Genomic DNA, 23,239 nt, shown 5'->3' with positions numbered 1-23,239 from the left:
TCCCAGGACACTGAACCATGACCTGAGCCAAAGGCAGAGGCCCAACACACTGAGCCACCCAGGCACACCGAGTCTTATAAATTCTTTATATATTTTGGGTACTAACCCTTTATCAGATATGTCATTTGCATTTATCTTCTCCCATTCCATAGGTTGCCTTTTAGTTTTGTTGATTATTTCCTTCACTGTACAGAAGATTTTTATTTTGATTTAGTCCTAATAGTTTATTTTTTGCTTTTGTTTCCCATAGAACATAGTATATTTAATTAATTTCACCAAGTGCTACCAGATTGCTCCCCAGAGTAACTACATCAGGATAACCACCTACCAACAGTGCATGAGAATGCTTGTTTTCCACTATATCCTCAACATTTGGTATGGAAGAGGCAATAGAAAGCCAAACAGAATGGATCCTGGGGGCACCTGGGTGGCTCAGTGGGTTAAGCCTCTGCTTTTGGCTCAGGTCATGATCCCAGGGTCCTGGGATCACCCCGCATCAGGCTCTCGACTCAGCGGGGGGCCTGCTTCCCCTCCCTCCCCGCTCTGTCTGTTTCTCTGCCTACTTGTGATCTCTGTCAAATAAATAAAATTAAAATCTTTAAAAAAAAAAAAAATGAATGGATTCTGGGGACAAATGTCTGGATTCAAAAACTGGCTGTACCATTTCCTAACTTTGTGACCTTGGATAATTTATTGAGTCTGTAAAATGAAATAGTAACAGGACCTATCTTTTAGATATTGGAGCTTCTTAGACATTAGTGAGTGAAACTGGCACTTTTCTTTTTCTATTTCAGACATTTCCCCCTATTTATCCTATTTCTGAATGAAGAATTCAAATTAGACTGAAAAGCTACAAAAGTAAATGAGTTTTAGGTGAGTTTCAGAGCAGACGTCAATAAGGTTTTTGGTCTTTGGATTGTTAGTGCATGCAGTGTATAGGGCAGGATCACAAATTTGCCTTACAAATTTGGATATGCAAATAAAATTCAGCTCCTTTCTCAATTACTTCTCTGATTTTCCTCACAAGTTTTACTCCATCCTCCACTCCACTGGATAGTAGTAGAGTCTAGAAGTAAATTCAGCTCAGTCTCTTCAGGTTTCATGTATTCTTTTTAAAATAAATGCTCAGAAAATTCTGAGCATTCTACCTTTGCTCCTCTGCAAAGTGGCTTCTGGGTGTGGGCGGGAGGACTTATGTGGCATTTTGATATCAGAAGGAAGGGGTTTCCTGGCTTAACACTGGTCCTTGGGTGTGCACAAGCTGGAATCTTCTGGTTATCGCTGACCAGAGGAATGGTGGGCATTCTGCCAACATTTGCTTCTAAAACTGATGAATTGGTGGTCCTGTCTCTCTTTGCTGTCAGGCCCTTGTGCCCTTCCCTGTCAGTTTGGCCTCCTCAACAACACTGTTTGATGCTGCAGACTTCAGTGACTCTCTGCCTCATACTCCATTGGGCCAAAAGGGTCTCTGCTCAGTATCCATACTATAAAGGGGTCAAAGGACACTTCTTCCTGGCATGCCAGTCTGCCCTCTTAATGCTCATGGGGCCACAGTAGGTCCATGCTGCAGAGTAGTTTCCTTTTAAAGTCTTAGTAGGGGAGAGGGCAGAAGCTTCTTTGTCCACAGTACTCTGTACTTTGTATGCCAAAGTCCCAGATGAAGTTGAGTTTGTCATACTTGTCCCTGTTGTCTCTGCTTCATTTACCCCCATCCATCAGGATAGGAAGGGACCTGTTTTCTCCCTTTGTCATGTGTCTTACTTCTTCCTTCCTTTCATTGTTTGGCACTTTGATTTATTAATGGGATTTTAATTTGTCTTAGAGACAATAGTGAAATTGTCTGGTCTGGAACATTTTTACATGGGGATCACTGTATTTGAGCTAGGCAGTCAATGGTACTTATTTTGTAATCTGTATTTGATTAAAAGTTTAATACCCCAATAAAGCTGAAATTATAAAAATTTAAATAAAGAAAATCCTACGTAAAAGAGAAAAGAATGAATTTTGGTCCAGAAAATGGTGTGGATTTGTATGAAATGTTTGTTCTAACCAATTTTAGGTGGTTTTGCAGGTACGGCACTGTTCGCGCCCTGCTCCCACTGGAGGATAAGTAGTAGCTACGGCATTCTGTAGATAGAGGATAGGGTTCATTTATCCAAAAGGACTCCAGTACTCTGCTAATCTCCTCTCCTAAAGCAACAGCCATGTCCCTGATTGACCATAGGGAAAAAAACGTTTTCTGAGGAAAGTGGAATCTTTTGCCCCTCTGCTCAGCCTTTTGTTAAAGGACATCAGTTACACCACAGAAACTAGTGAGGGGATGACTGAAGAGGTTGTGTGCCAGCGCTCAGTATACACTGCCGTTTGCATTACGTCCTGCCACATAGCTCATACTTAGCCATACGGCGAGGGAAGTAGGTTGTACCTTGTAAGTTTTGGTGGTTAAGGGTAAAGAGAGGAGCCCCTGTAGGCCTTGAGCTCAGTTACACACTAACCCAACTTTTATCAGAGAGGTTTGTCCTGGGATAGCAGGTAATCAGCTAATAATAACTGAACATATCAAGGCAGAACTCTTGATTCCCTAACCCAGCCTGTCTCTCCCTCAAATTTCTCATCTCAGTTAATGACACCGTGATCCACTCAGTTGCTCAAGCCTAAAATCTCGGAGCCATCCCAGGTTTGTCTTCTTCACTATTCACATCAAGCCCATCAGTAAGTCCTGCTGGCATGGCCTCCAAAATATTTCCAAAACCCATCAATTCTCCATCCCTGCTATTGGAACCCTAGTGCAAACTCCATCCTCTCCCACTAGAATTACTTCAAGCCTCCAAACAAATGTTCCTTGTTACTCTGGGTTTTCTCCTACCCATCCGCCACATAACAGCCAGAGTAAGCTTTGCATCATGTCTTCCTATACCTAATACTCTGCACTAGATTCTCCTGATGGTTTTAAAAATAAAATACAGAGATGCCTGGGTGGCTCAGTTGGTTGAGCCGCTTCCTTCGGCTCAGGTCATGATCCTGGGGTCCGGGGATTGAGTCCCACATCAGGCTCTCTGCTCGGCAGGGAGCCTGCTTCCCTTCCCCCTCTCTGCTGGCCTCTCTGCCTACCTGTGATCTCTGTCAAATAAATAAATAAAATCTTTTTAAAAATTATAAAAATAAAATACAAGGTCATTATGAAAAGATTCTATGTGATTGACCCCTGTCTATTCTTTTCTGTCATTTTTTATCACCCTTCCTCTGGTTCACCATTCTCCAGCTACGTGTTCTGTCCTGCCTCAAGACCTTTGCGCCTACCGAGGGTTCTACCCAGGAACACTCCTAGATCTTCAAATAGCTCTTTCTCATATTCAGGAAGTGTCTCCTGACCACCCAAATGATACTGTTTCATTCTAGTCATGCTCAAACTCTTCAGCCTCCTTTACTTTCTTTATAGCACATACAAATGAAATTTAATTTACACAGATGTTGACCTTTTCTTGTCTGTCTCCCCGCTCTGGGACAATCTCATCAGTGCCAGGAAGAGCACCTGGTTCAGAGGAGTGCTCAGTAAATAATTGCTGAGGGGCTCAGTCTAACCCTTGTTTTTGGCTCCGGGTCGTGAGATCAAGCCCAGCGTGGGGCTCCCTGCACAGTGGAGAGTTGGAGCTTCTCTCTACCTCTGCCCCTTGCCTCACCAGTCTGCATTCTCTTGTGCACACGCTCTCTCTCTCTCAAAAAAATAAATAAATCTTTAAAAGAAAATAATTGTTGAAAGCACATAAAACCTTGTATCTTATTTGGCTTTTTTTTTTTAAATGTATATGACTCAATTGGAGAATCCATCACAGCGGAGGGGGTGACTGGAAGGGAAAGATTGAGGCATTCTTGATAGTACAACAAAGGCTTTAAAAAATCATTTTCAGTTCTAATGTTCTCTCTTCAAAAATATCCCTTGTGGGGGGAAAAAAAAAATATATATATACATATATATATATGTATATATATATACACTTAGCCATACACTAATGGCTTGTTATATGATACATGTATATATATATGATATATATACATGATATATATATATATATATATATATATCATGGATTTAGCACAAATACTCAGACCACAGTAGAAAGCCGGGCAAAGATGCAGGATCCTGTGGATTAACCACCCCCATCTGCCAAACGCCTGGGATGTGTGACCAACAGGCCCATCTCCCAACAGGATACCAACATTCCCCTCTCAGTTGTACACACTGGGTCTTCCCCTCAGCAGGTCATTTCTCCATGTGCAGACAACCTGCACTGCTAAATCTCAGAAATCCTTCATTGAATCACCCCAACTTTATTTTGTTTCAGGGCTCACAGCAAGGGTGGGCTGCACACGTACACCCTCCGTTGGTCACAGGTGGCGGGGCTGAGCTTCGTGGGCAGGGGCAGGTGCATCAGTGTGTGCCTGCTGTGTAGCCTAGTGATGCCTAGGGGCCCTTCCATGTACACAGGACAGGAATACACAGCCAGGCTGCCTGGGGGTGGCAAGTCACTGGGGCGCCGGGCCTGAGCACTGACGCTGACTGGAGGCAGAGGGCTGGGCTGGCTGCAGGTGCTGTCCTGCAGGGCCCCTGCTAGTGGGTCCCACTCAGCATTCCGGAGCTGGAGCCCAATCAGCAGCAGCCCCATCTCTGGAACAGTAGGATTTGGATCATTCACCACCTAGAGGTGCCAGAAGCTGATCAGGCAAAGCTAGAAAGTTGAGGGGTCCTAGTGGAGGGGTATGAGCGCATATGGGGCGACTGAGGAGGCAAGATCACCAAGAGGCAAGGTGGGATAATTGTAAGGTGCAATCAGGGATTTGAGGGGGCGAAAGTGTAAATGGAGGGAGGGCATGAAGATACCTGGAGGTTCAAAGGGTTGCTGTTCAGCTCCTGATATTTATGGGGGAGCCCACTGGAGCCGGAGCCTTGGAAGGCAGGTAAATTCGAGCTAGGCACAGACTGGTTCAGGGCGGCCGTAGCAAAGGTAGCCTCCCAATGCAGTGACAGCAGCAGGCGGCGTGGGTGGCAAAAGGCTGATAGGTGAAAGATGCGCTCTGGTACGTTGGTGTTCACGCCTAGGTAGCGAACCAACAGCTGCCCACGGCGTGACAGCTGTCGCAGCCAGTGCCAGGGTGGCTGTGGGCCGGCAGGCGCATGGCGACGCCAAGGCGGAGGTAGGCGGCCAGTCCAGAGAGCTTGAGCCACCGCGACACAGCGCGGGGAAGCACACGGGGGCGCACCCTGCAGCTGCTGCAACAGGCAATCCAGGTCCCGGAGCACTGCTCCCACCAGCTGGCTCAGCTCCAGCACCTCTGTCTGGAGGAAGGCCTGCAGAGGCCGCTGTGAGCTCAGTCTGAGCACCACCCACTCGGCGTCAGACTCTTCCTGGCCTGCGGTCTCCCTCAGCAGAGCCCGCAGCGACTCCAGCCTCCGCTTGGCCTGCACTAGGCGCTGCCGCAGCCGCTTTTCAGCGCGTCGGGAGCTCCCACGAGACGCAGGAACCCAAGTGGGTAAAGTTTGCTGCAGCGCGCTTAAGAGTGTGCGACTCTGGCATCGTAACAGCCAGGCCTGGGAGCCAACACTCAGTCCGCAGCTCTGGGGTTCCGGCGGTGTGGGCAAGAGGTGCATCTGGGCCCTGCACTCTGCCAAAGCATCTGGCTCCCCTAGCTCTTGGAGGTGAAGGGGAGGGGTGACACATTAAGCCACCATCTCGTAACTGTGAATATTGCCCCCTCCTACACCTTTGTTGGTACCGTGGTTCAGATTCTTGAGAGGGGGGCATTACACAGACTGTTCCCCACCCCAACACAGGTACTGACTGCAGCTTACCTGGGCTGGGCAGCAGAGCAGACAGCAGATACTGGGGTGTGTGTGGTTGAGCCCAGCTCCCGTTGCTGGGGTTCAGGCAGGCTTGTGTTAGGCTAATCAGGGCCTCCCTGTCCTTCTTGTCTCCCAAAGGACCCCCATAGAAAACCGAAGCTGAGAATAAGGTCAGAGCCCCTTAGTTGTAGCCCCTCCAGTTTCCACCACCTCCCAAACCAAAACCAAAGCTGGGAATTATGTCCGTGTCCCAGCCCTCCCACTCCCACGCCTTTCAGGGCTCTCTTGAGCGCTGATGACTGACTACATGGGGACAGGAAGAGTCTCACCTGCCAGCTCCTGCATGGCAGCACTGGGATTGCTAAGGCTAGTCCACAGCTGGTCTTGGATCTGAAGGACCTGTGTCAGGGTCACTTGACTCCTGGGGGAGGGGAGCAGGAATAGGGCATCAGAACCATCCCTTTGCTGAGGGCTCTGGTCTTTCTAGCCCAGGCTCCCAAGTTCCAAACTCACAAGGGTTCACAAGTAATTGCTACTTAGCACTTCAAATTCAACTTGCTTTCACTGAAATCATCATTTCCTCCTATACCAGCCTCCTGCTGTCCTAGGCAGAAATCTGGGAGCCATCCTTGACTCCTTTCTTCCTCACTCCATATTTACTTTCTATCCCTACTGGTACTACCATACTATGGTCTTATTTCTTCAGAGTGCCAGAGCCTCCTAAAATGGCTCTGCTTGGGGCACCTGGGTGGCTCAGTGGGTTAAACCTCTGCCTTCGGCTCAGGTCATGATCTCAGGGTCCTGGGATCAAGCCCCACATCGGGCTCTCTGCTCGGCAGGGAGCCTGCTTCACCCTCTCTCTGCCTGCCTCTCTGCCTACTTGCGATCTCTCTGTCAAATAAATAAAATATTAAAAAAAAAAAAAAAACAGAAACAAAACTGCTCTGCTTGCCTCCAGCCCTATCCCATTTGGTCCATTCTCCACACTGCAGCCAGTGATCTTTCCAACAGATACTTAGGATCACGTTTCTTCTATTTAAAACTCTCCAGTGGCTTCCCACTGTCCTCAGGATAAAATCAGTCCCCTTACCATGGTCTTAAAGGCCCTTTTGGAGGGCCTCGCCTCCAAAGTCTCACCTTTCCCTGCTCAACCCCCAACATGTCCACCTTAGCCACAATGAAATCTTCCTCCTGCCAAGCTTAGTTCCCTCTACTCAGAAAAGCCCCATCTCCACCTGATCTGCCTCTGCTTCCTAGACTCAATTCAAAGAGAGAGCACAAAGTCCTTGGGGGAGCCTTTCTTGACTTCCCCTTGCCCTCACACTTGGGTGCTGCCCCGGCAGGAATTAGTCGTACTCCTCAGGGATATGGAAAATGCTCAGTGTTTGCTGAACGACTGACTGAGCAAGATGGAAAAGGGTCTCTCACCAGCACCCCCTGTGTGCCTGCAGCTTCATTCCATAGAGCTGCCGGTGTAGCAGGAGGCCATGTAAGAGGAGGAGAGGTAGCATCCTTGCTGGGGGTTGTGCAGAGAGTCCTTGCTGGGCTAGCTCCAAGCTGTCAGTCAAGATGTGGCCCAGCTCCAGAGACTGGTCCCAGAAAACAGGCATGGAGTGCTGAGCCAGCACCGCTGGGGCAGAAGGATAGTGCTGGGTCAGCATAGCACAGTTGCCCTCCTCCTTCAATCTGAGAGCCATAGTGGGGACTTCTCACCTGGTAAGGAAGCAACAGCTTCTGCAGGCAAAATAAGCCAAAGACGGAAATCTCTGTGGACAGTCGTCACACTCTTGCTTGTGGGTTGGACTAGAGGCAGTTCTAACTCCAGGTCCGAGACCACTAGGGGTCAGATATGGGGGCTGAGATCAATCACTGGGTTAAAGGGTCAGACACAAGTTTAGGGACACAAACTTGAGGCTGTGGGGTCAGGAGTGAGATACAGGAGCGAGGGCATCAAGCTCGGGCCCGGAACTGGAATAGGGAGCAGACCCACCCCTGGCTCCATCCAACAGCCCCAGCAAGGGCTGCAGCAGCTCCTTTGGCCAGTGGGGCATCAGATGACAGTTCTCCAACACCAGCCAGTGCCCTCTATGCATAGCCTGGCATAGCGTGCTGACCACTACCGAGACTGGGTCCCAGGCTTCAGAGCCTACAGCGATCACCTCCAGATGCTTCTGCCCCTGAAGACCAACAGAGAAGTGGCAGAGAACTTAAAGTGATCGTAGGATTACCCAAGGGACACAACGTAATGCCACAAATGACCCCAGAAATCCCTGAGTAAGCCAGAAAGATCTGTAAGAATGCTAGGAGGGAGCCACCACACCCCATCTCGGCCCACAGGGGTCTGGTGTCTCTGTGGCCAAGAGACTAGGCTCAAACCTGCTCATGCCCGGCAGCCAGTTTCTGGATGATGGTCAGGGGATGCTTGGTGGCTGTGGGGTGACCAGGTGGTGGCAACAAGATCAGCATGGGCCGAGTAGCCTGACTGTGTTCGAAGGGTATGGTGGAGGCACCCAGGTTTTCATCCAGGGGCCGGCCCAGAAGGCAAGTGGTAAAGTCTGCCAGGGCCCCTGCCAGGCACTCAGGTCGCAGCACACGCCACAGAATCAGCTTCTGGAGGAGGCTGAGTGGGTCAGGCCCAGGCCCAGGCGCTGGACCCAGCACTGTGGATGACAGGGACAGGTAAGCCTGCCAAACACTGGAGTGGCCTGCCAGGGACGCACACAGCCCCGCAAATGGGGGCAGCAGCTCCAACATGCTACATTCACGCCAGGCTCTCACCCCCAGCCAGGCTGGCCGAGCCACACCTGGATTGCTGTAGCTTGTGCTAGGAGAGGCTGCCAGGCCAGGCCAGAATGCCAGCCTCTCCAGCTCTGGTGCTTTCCTTGCCATTCGCAGCAGCGCCAGAGCACCCAAGGCCCCCACCAGTGGTACTTGGGTCAGGCTGAGTGCAGCCACAGTGCTGCCCAGGAGCTGGCGGGTCAGCTGTACTCTCAAATGCAGCAGATGGCTGGGCAGGTCCTCCCCCTGATGAGTCTCACACTGCTTCATGCTGTTCAGAGCCCGCTTGGTGGCTGCTAGCCAGTTGTCAGGGCTCATGCGGAAAAGGGGCAGCAGGTTCTGCAGTGGGCTAAGGGCCTTTATTATGGCCATTCCGTGCCAGACCACATGCCGATAGGGTGCCCACAAGGCCACCTCCTGCAGTCTTAGGTCTTCTAGATCCTCGCAGCGGGCACGCAGCTGACATAGCTCTGCCTGAGCCCTCACCATGTCCCGCAGGAATTTAGCTGGATTCTGATGTTTTGGATTCTGGAGAAGCAGCATCCGCAGCAGCCGCTCCTGCAAACAGCCACCTGTTCCATGGGTCTGACCCTTTCCCACGAAGTCTGCAACCATCCACACTCATCTCTGCCCCCGTACCTGGGCCCCTCTAAAGCTCATGCCCACCCATAACCAGGACCCCCGGGCACCTCAGCAGCCTTCACAGATTCACAGCTGTCCAGGGCTCTGGTCTTTAGGTCCTCCCAACGGTTCTTGAGCTCGGGACACTCTGCACACAAGATTTCATGCAGCATCTGGTCTTCCAGGGTATCCATGTTGAGGCTTAGATCCAGCACATTCATCCTCTTCAGCAGTTCATAACCTAGCACTTGGGGTCACATGGGAGATGCTTAAGCTTTCCCCTTAGCAAAGCCAGTGGGTGGGGTGTACTGGGCATATGGCTCCAGACCACAGTCCTGAGCCTGCCTGGGGCCAGACTGAGGGATGCGGGAGGCCCACTGTGTCCACAAAGCTGTGGTGGCAACTTACCCACCAGGGCTCACCTTTTTTCAAGGCACTGAGGGGGACAGTAGTGCTCAGATAGAGACAGAAGCCAGGCTGCACCTGGGGATGGCTCAGCTCCTCCCGCTGCAGTAGCCATTGCAGTTCTTGGCACCCTAGGCCCAGCTCCATATTGGTCAGTAGCACGGGCAGGCCTGTGAGGGGAAGACAAGGACACCCTACCCACCATGCCAGCCCCCCGCCCCTCCCGCCACACAAAATCTGGCACTGACCAGCTCTCTGCTGGCTAATAGGAGGATCCCCTTAGGGCTCTTCCACAAGTTAGTGCCTGGCTTAAGGATGGGAGCTGAGGTCAGTCTGGGGGTGAGAGACTCATGGGGCCACAGAAGGGGGACATGGTGGATGGGAACCTGTTCTCACCATTGGCAGCTGCCTCCCGGAGCTGAGGACCCAGCTCTGGGTCAGCACCTGAGAGCACATGAAGGTTGGGAAGGGGCAAAGACCCAGTCTCAGAGGCTGGCCTTGACTCCTGCCTCTCTGTCTCATCCTCCTCCTGCTCTTGCTCCTCTTCCTTTTCTCTCTCTTCCTCATTTTCCCTGTCCTGTGTCTTCTGCTCTTTTGTCTTGTTCTTAGCCTTATCACACCCTTCACTACTGTCATCTTCCTCTTCCGTGGCCTCTTCTTCTTCTTGATTTCTCACAAAGCCCTTCTCTGTGGTAGAAAGATGCAGAGGAACTCCTCTCAGAGGATGTACCAGCCTCCCAGGGAACACCATTCACCCAGGGGCTCCATCTCATGAGGCAAGGTCTACAGGAAGACACCTTGGGAAAGTCACTTAAGCTCCTTCTGACTCAATTTCTTTATCTGCAACACGTCTGCAACATGGGGTTGATATTGGTGGGTACCTCACAGGGTTACTGCAAAGATGACATGAATAGCTCTGCACTGGACTTAGTAAGCACTCAACAAATGTTAGCTGTCATTATTAATTCTCTAAAACTCCAGGGAGGGGTTCTAGGTATCCCTGAATCAGCTCCATTTTGACCTTTCACCAGATTGGTTAACAGAGTCTATGTATTTCTTTTTGCCTAAGCTAATTCTATCAAAATGAAAAGAATTGTGAATAGAAATCAGTGCCTGGAAGTAGCAACTTGTATGTGAAAGGCCATAAACTGGAATTAGCCAAGTCACGGGGTGTGCAGTGGACACAGATGGCTCCCTCCCCAGTCCCCTTCTCCTTTGCCTCCTCTATTGCAAGAACTGGAAAAGATAAATAATATATATTTTTAAGTATTAAATTTAAGAATTTTAGGAATTTTTTTTTAAAGTATTAAGCTTAGGGGCACCAAACTGGCTCAGTTAGTTAAACGTCTGCCTTCGGCCCTGGTCATGATTCTAGGGTCCTGGGATTGACCCCCACCTCGGGTTCCCTGAGCAGTGAGGAGTCTACTTCTCCCTCTCCCTCTGCCCCTCCCCTGGCTTGTGCTCTCTTTCTTTCAAATAAATAAATAAAATCTTTTTTAAAAAAAAGTATTAAGCAGGGGCGCCTGGATGGCTCAGTGGGTTAAGGCCTCTGCCTTCAGTTCAGGTCATGGTCCCAGGATCCTGGAATCAAGCCCTGCATTGGGCTCTCTGCTCAGCGGGAAGCCTGCTTCCCCCTCTCTGTGTGTCTGCTTGCCTCTCTGCCTACTTGTGATCTCTGTCAAATAAATAAATAAAATCTTAAAAAAAAATAGGAAATAGGCAAATGGAGGTTGTCAGGTGCAGTTTAGTGGATTCATTTCTTATTGCTTAACAAATTACCCCAAATTATCACTTAGCAGCTTAAAACAACACCCATTTATCATGTGTGAGTTCAGAAGGTTAGAAGCCCCACACAGGACTGGATGCTCCACTTGGGGTTACACGGGGCTAATCAGGCATCAACTGGGGCTGTAGTTCTCATCTGGGTCTTGGGTGCTCATTCAGGCTTACTGGTTTTTGACAGAATTCATTTCTATTTCATACTCTCCCGGTAGCCTGCTCCATCTTCAAGCCAGCAACAGTTTCTTGAATCTTCCTCATGTTTCAGATCTCCCTGACTGTCTATTCTTCCTTCCTTGCTTCTTTGAGGGGCACATGTACCTAGTGCACTAGGCACACCCAGATAATCCAGGATATCTCTATTTTAAGGTCAATTGGTTAGTAATTAAGATTACTGTCTTTCCTGCTATGGAACTTAGTTACAGGAGTAACAATGGAGGACAAAAGTGATAGGGGCCAAAACTCTGCCTACCGCATTCGACTATCCAGACTGCTGGAAGATCTGTTTCCCTGAGAGAAGGGACAGAGATGGCTAGCAGCAACTCTGACATGATTCTTGGCAGGATAGCAGCCACGATGGTAACAAACTACTACAAATATGGTAGCTGGGAAAAAAAACCCAAAAACTTATTTCTTCATAATTCTGGAGGCCAGAAGTCCAAAATCAAGGTGTTGGAAAAGCTGCACTCCCTCTAAAGGCTCCAGCTTCTGTTGGTTCCAGGAGTTCCTTGGCTTGTGGCTATATAACTGCACTATCTGTCTCCATTTTCATGAGGCCTTCCCTCTGTGTACCTATGCCTTCTCTTTTTTCTCTTATAAGGACAATTGTCGTTGTTTTTAGAACCAACCCAGATAATCTAGGGTGATTTCATTTCAAGGTTAACTTAGTTATACCTACAAGACTCTTTTTCCAAATAAATTCATATTAATAGGTTCTGTGGGTTAGGCTTCAACCCACTACATTCAACCCACTATAATGTGATGAGCCAACATGCTAACAATCATTGAGCAGAAAGAAGAATCTGGGTACTTGAAGTCGGTACTGGAGCCCTGTACCTGCTTATCTCAATACTTATTATAATGTGAGATCAATAAATCCTTCTTTCTATTCTTTTTCTCTCTTTTTAAAGTAGGCTCCACACCCAGCATGGAACCCAATGTGGGGCGTGAACTCATGACCTTGAGATCCAAGCCTGAGCTGAGATCAAGCAAGAGTCGATCGCTTAACCAACTGAGCCACCCAGGTGCCCCAGTAAATTCTTATTTCTTTTTTTTTTAAAGATTTTATTTATTTGACAGAGAGATAAATCACAAGTGGGCAGAGAAGCAGGCAGAGAGAGAGGAGGAAGCAGGTTCCCTGCCAAGCAGAGAGCCTGATGCGGGGCTTGATCCCAGAACCCTGAGATCATGACCTGAGCCAAAGGTGAGGCTTAACCCACCGACTCACCCAGGCGCCCCTAAATTCTTATTTCTTAAGCCATGCTAAGTTGAGCTTTTGTTACTGATCATGATAGCATTCCCAGCTGATACAGTGAATTAGTAGTGGGGAGGGGCAATGAGGATTTTTCTTCTCCCTGCTAGGTTATGTTGTGGGTAAGAAGTTGGTTTATCTCATGGGACTTGGACCATATGCTCATTGAACTTCAGTGGATTTAGTAGAAGGCATGCTGACTACTTCTCTAGTTAGATAAAAGGAACAACCTCCAGAAAAAAACTTAAAGAAATTTCCTTTCTGCTTTTCTTTCCTTTCCTTTCTACATATCAAGCAATTTCAGACTACAGATGATCAGATACTCATGCATCTTGCTGATTTGTAAAAATAATTTTCTACCTTATATTGCATGGAATAGGAAAATTATTGGCAATTGGAAGAGCCTGGAAAATCAGGGAAGTCTAATTCTCCAGGTCCATCCCAAGCACTTCTCTTTTTAAGCATTCCCTGCTTGACAAACATAACAGTCTACCTCCCCCTTTTGATTGGGATACAGCCCCAAGTAATAGGGGTTACATTCCATAGCCAATTAGCCTAAGCTCACTGCTCAGACTGTTTCATTACTACAGCTCTGAGGTTAAGGCCAAGGTTTAGATGGGTGACATTTACATTAAGGCTTAGTGGGATTGCTAGAATCCCTAGAATCAGTGTTAAGAGAGAAGACAAAAAGTGGGGTTTAAATTCAAGAATGAGAATATGCCAAGATTTCTGGCATTGGTTAATAGCTAATAGAGTCCTTATGCATGCAATCTGAAGGAAAAAAGTGAGAGAGTTAAAGAAATTAGCTAGAAAATCCCCTGTCTGGTAATAAGTGATCCGTGTTTGTTTCATTTTAAGGCAAATCCTAAGGCCCCATCCCATTCCAATAGGAAGTGGGTATGTAAGGCAGAACAGCTACAAACAGGAGACTCTTGCCCAATGTTCCTTTCACAGATAGCACTGGGGACAGTGAACTGGGAAAAGTATACTGTTCATCAGAACTCAGGACAGCCCAAGTGGCTATCCAAGAACTCCCGCTATAGCCAGTGAATGATGCTAATCATTCTCTTTACTGTCACTGTCTGGTGTCACACAGCACATGCTGAAGACCAATAGACAAGTGTGAGTTTCTTACCCTTACCTAGTTTCTAAACAGGACATTTACTGTAGTTATCTTGGTTTGATTTTGCTTTACTCTGCGTATCAGGTGTATTACTAGGGCAAGATTTAGCATGTACTCACTCTGTCATAGGTTACAGAATCACAAAGAGCCACATCTGGGTCTGATCAAGAACTGTGAACATCATTCACGGTTCTTGGACTCAGAATTGGACGCTGCAGCTGGAGGTTTCTTCAGGGTGTCTCTTATTAGAGAGAGGGTAAATTCACTTACATGGAATAGTTGTGTCATGGGCATTTGTGTAATGGGATATGGGCACAGTGGCATGTTGTGCTGGACAGCCAAGGGATGGAGTGGAATAATGGTAGCAGTAATACATTAGTAGTGACACTAACATTTTGGGGAATTTATTATTTTTAGGCACCGTGTAAAACCCTTTTACATGAATTGTCTTAATATGTTTTAAGATGGGTATAATTAAGATGCTCATTTTATTGCAAATACATTTGGGCTTAGAGCGATTAAGTACCTTGCCCTATTTACACAGCTAGGAAAGAGCAGATATTTGACCCAGACAGATTATAGAGCCTGATTAAAGAGCCCATATTACAGACGACTTTCTTACCTACCTAGCCCATTATAGATGTCTATTATTCTCCCCAGTGCCATTCCCAACCTCTTCTTCTGGAAAATAAACATCCTTTCTCCTTCCCCTACACAACACCCTTATTTCCTTCCCCTAGGAAACACATCCTTCTGATACTCTACCCAGATGGGTCTCTGCTCCAAGCAGAGCTAATAGAAATATTTCCCCAGAATTCCTGAACATGGGGTAAATTTGGATAGTAAGGAAGGTTCTGAGTTGTAGGCCAAGTTTCTAAGAGTGCTGGGTCGACCAGGGAAGTGGATGATCATAGACTGGTCAGCCATGTAGATTCAGAATCATTGAAAAATAGGCCCTAAGATGCAAATGTGACCTAATTGATTAATATCATAAGGGCTGATGAAGTCTAGGATACCCTGGCCACAAAAATTTAGTGTCTTCACTATGAAACGGAAGACCACATGTGGCCAAGACTGTTGGCCTTTCAGATACCCGAGAAGCATTGTGTTCATCATCCCTGGCTTTACCTCTGTGCTCAGTGAGGTCTGGGACCAAGGATCTAGTCTCTTGCTGAGGCAGCGGGTTCAGCCAGATGAGGGCCTGGTTGTCGGGGTCAAGCACTAGAGGCCATCGGCAACTGGAGTAGTGGGTGTTGCTTCTCAGAAGCAGGCCTGCCAGGCGGGCTGACTTTGCCTGGGGCTTCAGGTCTCGGTCCCACTGGAGCTGTTCAGATTCAGAGCTCAGCAAGGACAGAAGGCTGAAGGGAGAGCGTATGGAGAGCAGGGGGTTCTTTGGTGGCATGACGACAGATTTCTGCATCTGCTTCCATGCCTGTGCCACATCATCTGGACCCAGGGGCTCCTGAAAGCCCCTACACAGAGCCAGCCACTTGTCTAGTAGCTCCTGGCGCCGCACCGGCGGGAAAGGACCCAGGTAGATGATAGCAGCTGAACACACGAGGGCGTCTCCGAACACAGTCAGGCAGTGCCCCTTCAACTTCTGGCATGAGAAGGGAGAGGGGAGGGCTTATGGGCCAGCGAGGAAGGTACAGGCAGAGAAGGAGTAAGGCAGGAGGTGCAGGAAAGTGTGGCAGGGAGGGCCCAGGGAGCAGCCCAGGAGTTGGGGGCAGTAGTGCAGAAATGAACTTGAGGGGGAAATCCGGGAGGGGCTGGTTACCTGGAGCTCTGTAGTCCAGGAGTGCACGGGTGTGAGCAGTGCAGCCTTGATGGGCCACTTGTGGTACTGGCCACACTGAGCCTGATTGAGGTTCTCTATCATCTGGTTGCTTGAAGCCCGGGCCTCTTCCAGTGTCTTGGCCAGATCCAAATTGTGCTCTAGGGTCTCCTGGGCCTGGAACTGGCAGCGGCCCAGGTGGGCCTGCTCCCGAGCCAGTGTGGCCTCTATCTGCCGCAGAAGCAGGCCCGTGGGTAGTCCTCGGCGCTGGGCCAGCCCATAGCGCAGAACAGCCCAGAGCCAGGCGGCCAGGTTTGCTGCGGGTATGCTTACTGCCCGCAGAGCTGCATCACTCATCCCTGGAGCATTCAGAGCTTGGGTTAGCTTTATCATCTCTGAGTCTGTCATCTTCTCCTTAGGGAAGAACACCAGCTCCTGGGAAAGTGTGTTAAGAGAGGTAAAGGCAGACATAGGTGCTCTGCTCAGAACCTTGCCCCAACCACCTCACTCCGCCAGCCCCCCCCCCCCCGCCACCGCCTTAGGCCTCCACTCTCCTCCTCCATTGAGCTCCACATTCCCTACCTGGTAAAAATCCTCGGTGCATAAGAGTTGCTTGGCACTGGCCCAGCCTGTCTCACAGTGGAACAGGTCGCACAGTGCATCGGTCACTTGGACCACTGATTCTGGTGGTGCTCGATAGCTCCGTATCTCCTCAAAGTCAGCCACCTGCAGCTGGCTCAGAGGTCCCAGGAAGGCCTTACCCATCTAAATGAGGAGAGATGCACTCTGGAAGTGAGTTCCCAGAGTGTCCTCTTCCTTCAAGGTGTTGCCAGGAGGGATCACTTCTTTCTCAGGGTTCCCAAGAGGGCAGTTCCTGAAGTCATCCTACCACCTTTTCCCCTCCCCCAGAAGACTCCATGACAAGCCATCCCATTCTCTCCTGTGGGCATCTCTCCTATGAAAGGCTGTCCCCTCACAGGAGAGGACCAGTGCAGGGCAGGCAGCAGGAAGAGCCCACCTGCTCCAGGAAAGCCTCGTGCTGAGCCCGCAGGTTATCCCGCTGCTTGGTCAGGGTCTCAATGAGGTTCTCCTGCTGCTGACACTCTGCCAGCTGCTGCTTGATGAGCAGCCGGCCTTTCTGTAGCTGCTGCTGAAGTGTGGTCACATTCTGTAAACAGAGATCCAGGCTCTGCAGCTCAACGTCCTGGGCCAGGTGGGACTATCCCAAAGGGAGCCCTGTGGGCGTGGGACTCCAGCAGTCCTCACTTGACAGTCAGGATGACCAAGTTGAACTCTGTATAGTCCCCAGATAAAGACTGAGCCCTGGAATTGTCACTTACTGGTGTATGAACAGCTCCAATGGGTGTTTGCTTCTCCTGATCTGCCATACAGGCCTAGGCAGTCTGACTCCAAAGTCTGTGTGCTTAACCATTATGCTATACTCTTTATCTTACTTGACCCATTAGTGGCATTTGTTACAGAAGATAGTTCCCGCTCTCTTGAAGCACTGTCTATCTTTGACTTTCATCACTCTGTGTTATCCTTTGGCTTTGTCCAACTTCTGTGGCTGCTCTTTCTTCACCTCTCCCTCTACCATCCCTTGGCAACATTTTAGGGCCTCCCTATCTTCTCATTCGACACTTCTATGTATCCTGCCTAATTTCATGGCTTTGATAACCACTTCTGTTCTAAAAACTCTCAAATCACTATCTCAAACCAGATTTCTTTCCTGAGCCCCACATCCATGTATCCATCTGCTTAGTGGAAACCTCCTCTCTGATGCCTCGCAGGCCCCTCAGACTCCACGTGTCCACAAATGAACGTCTTGGCTACGCCCCCTCAGATCTCTTACAACCTTATTTGCCTCCTCACATGTTCTTTTTCTCAGAGAACTATGGCAAAATACACCCAAGTTTCCCAAGGAAGAAAACTTTATCGTTACCCTGATTCCATCTCTTCTATTCCCCCAAGCCCAGCCCATCTTCAAGTCCGTTCAGGTCTGCCTCCTACCAGTCTGTCCTGTCTGCTCCCCTGCCCGTGCGTGGGCTCCCTCACTACCTATTCAGCTCTCTTCTACTCCACTCTCTATGCTGAAACCAAATACCATCACTATCATGTTCCTGAACACTCATCACTCTCCCAGTTGGTTTATGAGGCCTCCATGCCCAGGAGGGCTCAACGCCACTTTCCAACCTCTTATCTCTCCTCCCCCAGCACCCCACTCTCCAGCCATTCCTGACTTTCAGCTCCTCCAATGTGGCACACATTCTCTCACCTCTGGGCCTTTTCCCGTGCCTGATACTTCAGAGTATCAAGTATCAATGGATTTCCTCTGTCATAACACACTGTCTTGTAATTGCCTGGATGAATCCATATGTTCCAGTAAACTAGGCACCATGAAGGCAAGGTCAGTACAGTACCTTATCTTTCTTATTAGGAGGAGCTATCATTTACTGAGCTCTTACTGTGTGCTAGCACTTTCAAATGCTGTCCATGTGAGATCATTTAATCCTCATCCTAATCTCTCTGGATCTTAGTTTTCCCATCTGTAAAATGGGGAAAAGGATAGCCACCTCAGAAAGCTGTAGCAAGGATTCTATTGACCTAGATTTAGATGTAGACATAGCTCTATGTAGACACAGGCATATATATTAATGAGTGGGTAGACAAAAAGAGTGAAGTTCAATTAATTTTTATAGAGTATGGTAATGAATAAATGAACCAGACGAATATGAGAGAGAAGAGAGATGAAGGACTCCAGAATGACTCCTGGGATTTGGCTTAACTAAGTGGATGGTAATACTAAGTGGATGGTAATGCTGTTTCCTAGGGAACTCTGAAAGAAGTACACACTATTATGATTATTGAGTGAATGGCCAAAAGACCTGACACTGAATGCCTCTGACACTGAACACCTCTCTCTCTCTTTTTAAAGCTTTATTTTTAAGTAATCTTTACACCCACACAACCCTGAGATTAAGAGTTGCATGCTCTTCTGACTGAGCCAACCAGGTACCCCCACTATGAACATCTCTTATCCATATTTGGGGCTTCTTATGTTGTCCTTTAATATAACTGACCCAGGGGTCAAAGAATAAAAGCACTTTTAAGCCAGATCAACAATTCCTGGTATTAATCGTCTTGGGAAATGGTAGGACCCAAGACAAGAAACTGGAATTTGGAAAACATGGGAGAGGCCATTCCTGTCCCTCTGTGAACTTTTTTTTCTTTTCTTTCTTTCTTTCTTTTTTTTTTTTTTAATCTCAGTAGTCTGGAGATTTCATCTAAGCTAGTGATCCTTGGTGGTAGATGGTAGGAGGGCACTAGTACTAGGAGAACTCTAGAGAGCATCATTTACAGAGAACACGATGACAACCATGCATGTGGATACAATGGAAGCCAGACTTCTACAGTTGTGCAGCACTGGGTGAGAGCCCTGGGACATCCATCAAAAGAGATAGTCTAGGCATTGGGAGCTTATGGCCTAAAAGCCCAGTAGGGGGGAAGCATTTGTCTGTGTGTGGGTTGACCACTAGATTATTTCTCTGAGGTAATCACTGAACCTTCACCAAAGCATTGTTTAGCAGGAAGAAAAAGAAAGCTGTTTCAGAATTCCTCTTATTAAAAATGATGGGATTTAAATTTGGATTAGAAAAATTCTCTCTTGTTATGTGAGAATTGTATTGGAGGAACTCTAAGGGAGTGAGCACAGGGAGAGGTGAGAAGAGAATTGGTTACTGGGAGATGTCCTGTAGAGGAGGGTGACGAAAGAAGTTGAGGACAGCAAGATCTAGTGTACCATTCCAATCTCTTTCTGCTTCTTGCCTAAAAATGTCAATTTACCATCCACATTTCCCCAGTTTATGTATGAGCCCTGTATAGTTGGTATTTTTGTGGAAGGAAGAGGTACAGGGACAAAGCTGTATGGGAAAAAGGAGGGACATAAGAGGTGTGCCAATGAGCCACGATAGAGAATCAAGGAGAAGAAAGGGTGAAAGTAGAGGCACCTGTGAGAAAGTAATCTCTGCCTCATCCCTGATGGGGATGTATACAATTTACTTGGGAAGTAAATTGGACTTCCCATCATCAAAGTACATAGTAAGGACAGCAGAAGCAGACACTGGGGTTTCCTGTGTTTAGAAGAATCAGCCTGGTCTCAGCTGTGCCATGGGGAACTTTGAGCCTAAACTCAAAAGTTTAGAGGAGGAGGCAGCAGGGATTAAAGAGGTCCCCTGGGGAAAGGGGTACTCTCGGGAGATAAGAACGAAGGTTCACTCAGGGTTGGTTCCTCCAAAGCCCTCTGTGGGCTCCTGCTTTGACCCTACTGTGCATACATCATAATCTTCTCCCTCTTTACCTTGCAGGAGGTTTTCAGCAGCTGTTCTAAGTTGAAGACAAAGTTGGTGTAGGTATTGTGCTTCTTGATAATCATTCTCAGATGACCCAAGGCATTCTGGATTCTGGAGATACAATGTACCAATAAGTGGGCCCAAGGAAGCAGAAGGAGGTACAGGGCAGGAAATGGGACAACTCACCGCTGGAACTTGTTCTTAATCTGCAGAGTCATCTGTTGCTGCAGCAGTGTGAAGGTGTCCAGAAAGTCTAGGAAAGTCTTGGGGGTGACGAGTGGCAACTCGGGGCATAGGTGTCCATAATAGCTGACAGCCGAAAGGTGAATGAGAGCCATGGCTTTAGCCACCCTGGGAATTGACGCCTGGAGGTCTGGGCACTTCAGAGAGTCTGAAATGGGCATGACTTTAGTCTGTGAGCTTACAGGAGAACGGGTAAGAAAAAGGACCCTCTTCTGATTTGGGAAGGAAGGCAGAAAAGGTGAAGGGGATCACTAGGTTCTGGGAAGAGAGAGACAGGGAGACTGACCTGAATCCTCATTAAAACCTGGTTGAGAGTAGTAGGGAGAACAGGGAGAAAGGGCTTACCATCAGTGGATACATTCTGAGCACCTTCCAGGTAGTACCGGACCACACTGATGAGGGAATCTTGGTCCCACGGTTCATAGCGGTCAATGCTAGCAATGGCCAGTTGAAGAAGCCTCAGGAAAAGGGTGGAGGGCAGCTCCCCGTGGATCTGGTCATCTCCAATCAGGATGAACATGTGCAGGTGGTTGCAGACTTGCTGATAGAACCTGTGGGCCAGGGGCTCAGATACCATGCTCCCCTTTATCCCTGTTTTCCCATTAAGCCCAGTGCCAAACCTGAACCCTTAGCCCCAGTCTTCTGAGCCCTCACAGCAGCTCTTAGATTTCTTTTTGGCCTTTTGGCCAGCATAGAGCAAGAGAAGAGCAGCACCTCACATGGGGTTCTTGGTCTCACCTCTGCAACAGCGTTTCCTTTTTGATGTTCTGCTTGACACTAAGGTTTTCTCTGGGGAGATGTTCTTCAATGCTGTCCAGATCTGCCTCTGTATACTGGTCAGGGAAACTGCCCCAGGTTGCCAGGGCTAGCAGACGATGAAGGGTAGTGAGATCCACACCCTTGGGCACCAGCAGGGCCACTGGCTGGCCTAACATTCCAGCATGCCAGCTGGCATCCCGGAGGCACTGGAGAATGGCCTCCTCTGAGCCAGATGGCAGATGGAAGAGGCGGGCCTGGTAAATGCTAGCTGCCAGAGAGATGGCCGTACGGCGCCCTGTACCCAGAGCCCTGGAGAGCAACAGGCCATGCTGCCGGGGCCTGGCCAGCACCCGGACCAGGCGGGCCACGTGCTTGGCAATGGAGTGGCACCGGGCCAGGTGGGCGCTCAGCTTCAGCTGAGCAGCTGAAGTGGACAGCTGCTCCTCTAGGCTCTCCCATTGCCGTTCCAGGTACAAGTTGGGGCTCTCAGAGTTGGACCCTAGTGTTAGCTCCTGACTGAAGACCAGGTCTGAGGGCTTTTCCTGGGGGCGCAGTAGTAGCACTGGTAGCAGAAGGGGTGTGGCCAGGTCCATCTGGGCTGTTTTCTGCCACCAAATCTTGCTTCTGTTTAACTGGAGTTTGTAGCCAGAAGCCTTTGTGCCCTCCTCCTGGCTCATCTTTGGACTTAGGGTTTCTATGGTCTCCCTCTTTACTGGTACTATGGAAGGTGCTCGACCTGAATCACCGGAGGGTGAGCTGGTAGTGACATCCAGGCTGTAAGGGTCCTCCTCCTCCTCTGTCTCACTGCCGCTGTTGCTTATTAAGTCCTCCCACTGGGCCAGCTCTCCTTCGGATTCCACTTCAGGCACTCTTTCTTCCTCTTCTTCCTCCTCCTCCTCCTCAGAGCCCTTGCCCCCGTTCTGGGGTGCTGGTCCACAGCAGAAGACACTCTGAGCTACTCCTAGGAGCAGCTTGGCACAGTAGGAGCGTTCCCTGGGGCTGTCCAGTCGGTCACAGAAGGTTCTCTGGGCCTCGTGCAACCAGAGACGCACCATGTTGCGCATGGCCATCATAATCATCAGGCGGGTGCCACGCAGGCCCGACACCCGGCGCAAGTGCTCCTGATGGCTGGGACAGTCCAGAAAGCCCCGGGAGCCCATCCTGGTGGGCAGCAACTGCAAGCTACCCAGGAGTTGGCTCACAGAGTGCAGGGAGAAGCGGTAATGTGGGTGGAGGGGGGAGGGCAGAAAGCAGCTGCCCACCGCCTCCCAGGCCTCCAGCGAGGCCTGGACGAGGGCTTTTGCTAGAACCACCTCCCGTTCCACAGAGGGAAAGCGCTCAAGCCAGGCCTGGATGCTTGGTGTGTGCCTGCTCAGCAGCATGGCCTGGGTCACACTCCCCAGGGCCAGCACTGTGAAGAGTCGAAAGAGGCGTGGACACAGTGGGCGCTCACAGAAGCCTGGCACTGTGGCGGTGGCAAGGAAGTTGACTACAGGCTGCAGGGTCTGCAATTCCAAGGTGCTGTGGCCATACACCGTGCCATCTACGGCCTGGCGCAGAGTCTCCAACACTGGCTGGCAGCTCTTCCCGGGGTCTGTGGGACACAGACCAACAGTGAGGATAGGCAGGGGTGCGCATGACCGTGTCACTCCATTCTTCCCGTTCCTGCTTCACTGGCTTTACTTCTGGCGCACACAGGGCTCTAAAGGAGTTTTGTACACCTGATGCATTGGGACTCGGTCATGTCTGAGTAAATTGATCTCTGCCCACCCACACTCTCCCTAAAAGTGAGTCATTTCTTCTTTCTTCTCCCCACAAACCCTATCTCTGTGACCAATTATTCACTAACAGTCGGAAGGTTTGGAAGCTGAGATGGATGGAAACCTGATCTGACCACAAGAAGAGAGAAGTGCAGCCATCACAATCGGAAGGAGGAATTAGCACATGTGCATTTCTGTAAAGTCAATATTAAGATATGATTTATATAAAATACAATATATGCATTTTAAATATATAGTTCAGTGAGTTTTGATGAATGTATCCACCCACGTAACTGCTGCCCCAGTGATACTTAGAATGCTTCATCATCTCAGAAAGT

At 49.1% G+C, this 23,239-nt stretch overlaps 1 protein-coding gene and 1 long non-coding RNA gene across 3 annotated transcripts in view; one reads left to right on the top strand and one right to left on the bottom strand.

Annotated features, from left to right (window-relative positions):
* Positions 1–4,109: 4,109 nt before the first annotated feature.
* DNHD1 (dynein heavy chain domain 1) overlaps positions 4,110–23,239 on the bottom strand; it is a 74,058-nt gene continuing 54,928 nt past the window's right edge. The window contains 19 exon segments of the mRNA XM_045078253.1: positions 4,110–4,697; positions 4,880–5,688; positions 5,849–5,998; positions 6,169–6,260; positions 7,268–7,469; positions 7,553–7,675; positions 7,830–8,016; positions 8,216–9,175; positions 9,307–9,485; positions 9,661–9,813; positions 10,040–10,330; positions 15,145–15,616; positions 15,794–16,225; positions 16,373–16,555; positions 16,809–16,958; positions 20,148–20,250; positions 20,326–20,530; positions 20,728–20,933; positions 21,121–22,735. Coding sequence (XP_044934188.1) covers positions 4,347–4,697; positions 4,880–5,688; positions 5,849–5,998; positions 6,169–6,260; positions 7,268–7,469; positions 7,553–7,675; positions 7,830–8,016; positions 8,216–9,175; positions 9,307–9,485; positions 9,661–9,813; positions 10,040–10,330; positions 15,145–15,616; positions 15,794–16,225; positions 16,373–16,555; positions 16,809–16,958; positions 20,148–20,250; positions 20,326–20,530; positions 20,728–20,933; positions 21,121–22,735 — 6,863 coding nt within the window. The 3' untranslated portion in view covers positions 4,110–4,346.
* Positions 12,605–23,115, top strand: LOC123391531. 2 transcript variants are annotated; one of them, XR_006606237.1, is made up of 3 exons: positions 12,605–12,666; positions 20,155–20,199; positions 22,993–23,102. It is a non-coding gene; the product is annotated as an uncharacterized LOC123391531 (long non-coding RNA). The 2 variants fall into 2 exon arrangements; XR_006606238.1 differs by having other exon boundaries at positions 12,610–12,666; positions 20,155–20,195; positions 22,993–23,115.

Source organism: Mustela putorius, unplaced genomic scaffold (genome assembly GCF_011764305.1).
Source record: "Mustela putorius furo isolate JIRA1106 unplaced genomic scaffold, ASM1176430v1.1 tig00000238_pilon_pilon_pilon, whole genome shotgun sequence".
NCBI lineage: Eukaryota > Metazoa > Chordata > Mammalia > Carnivora > Mustelidae > Mustela > Mustela putorius.
The sequence above is the reverse complement of the archived record's forward strand: the minus strand, read 5'-3'. Positions and strand labels throughout refer to the sequence as shown.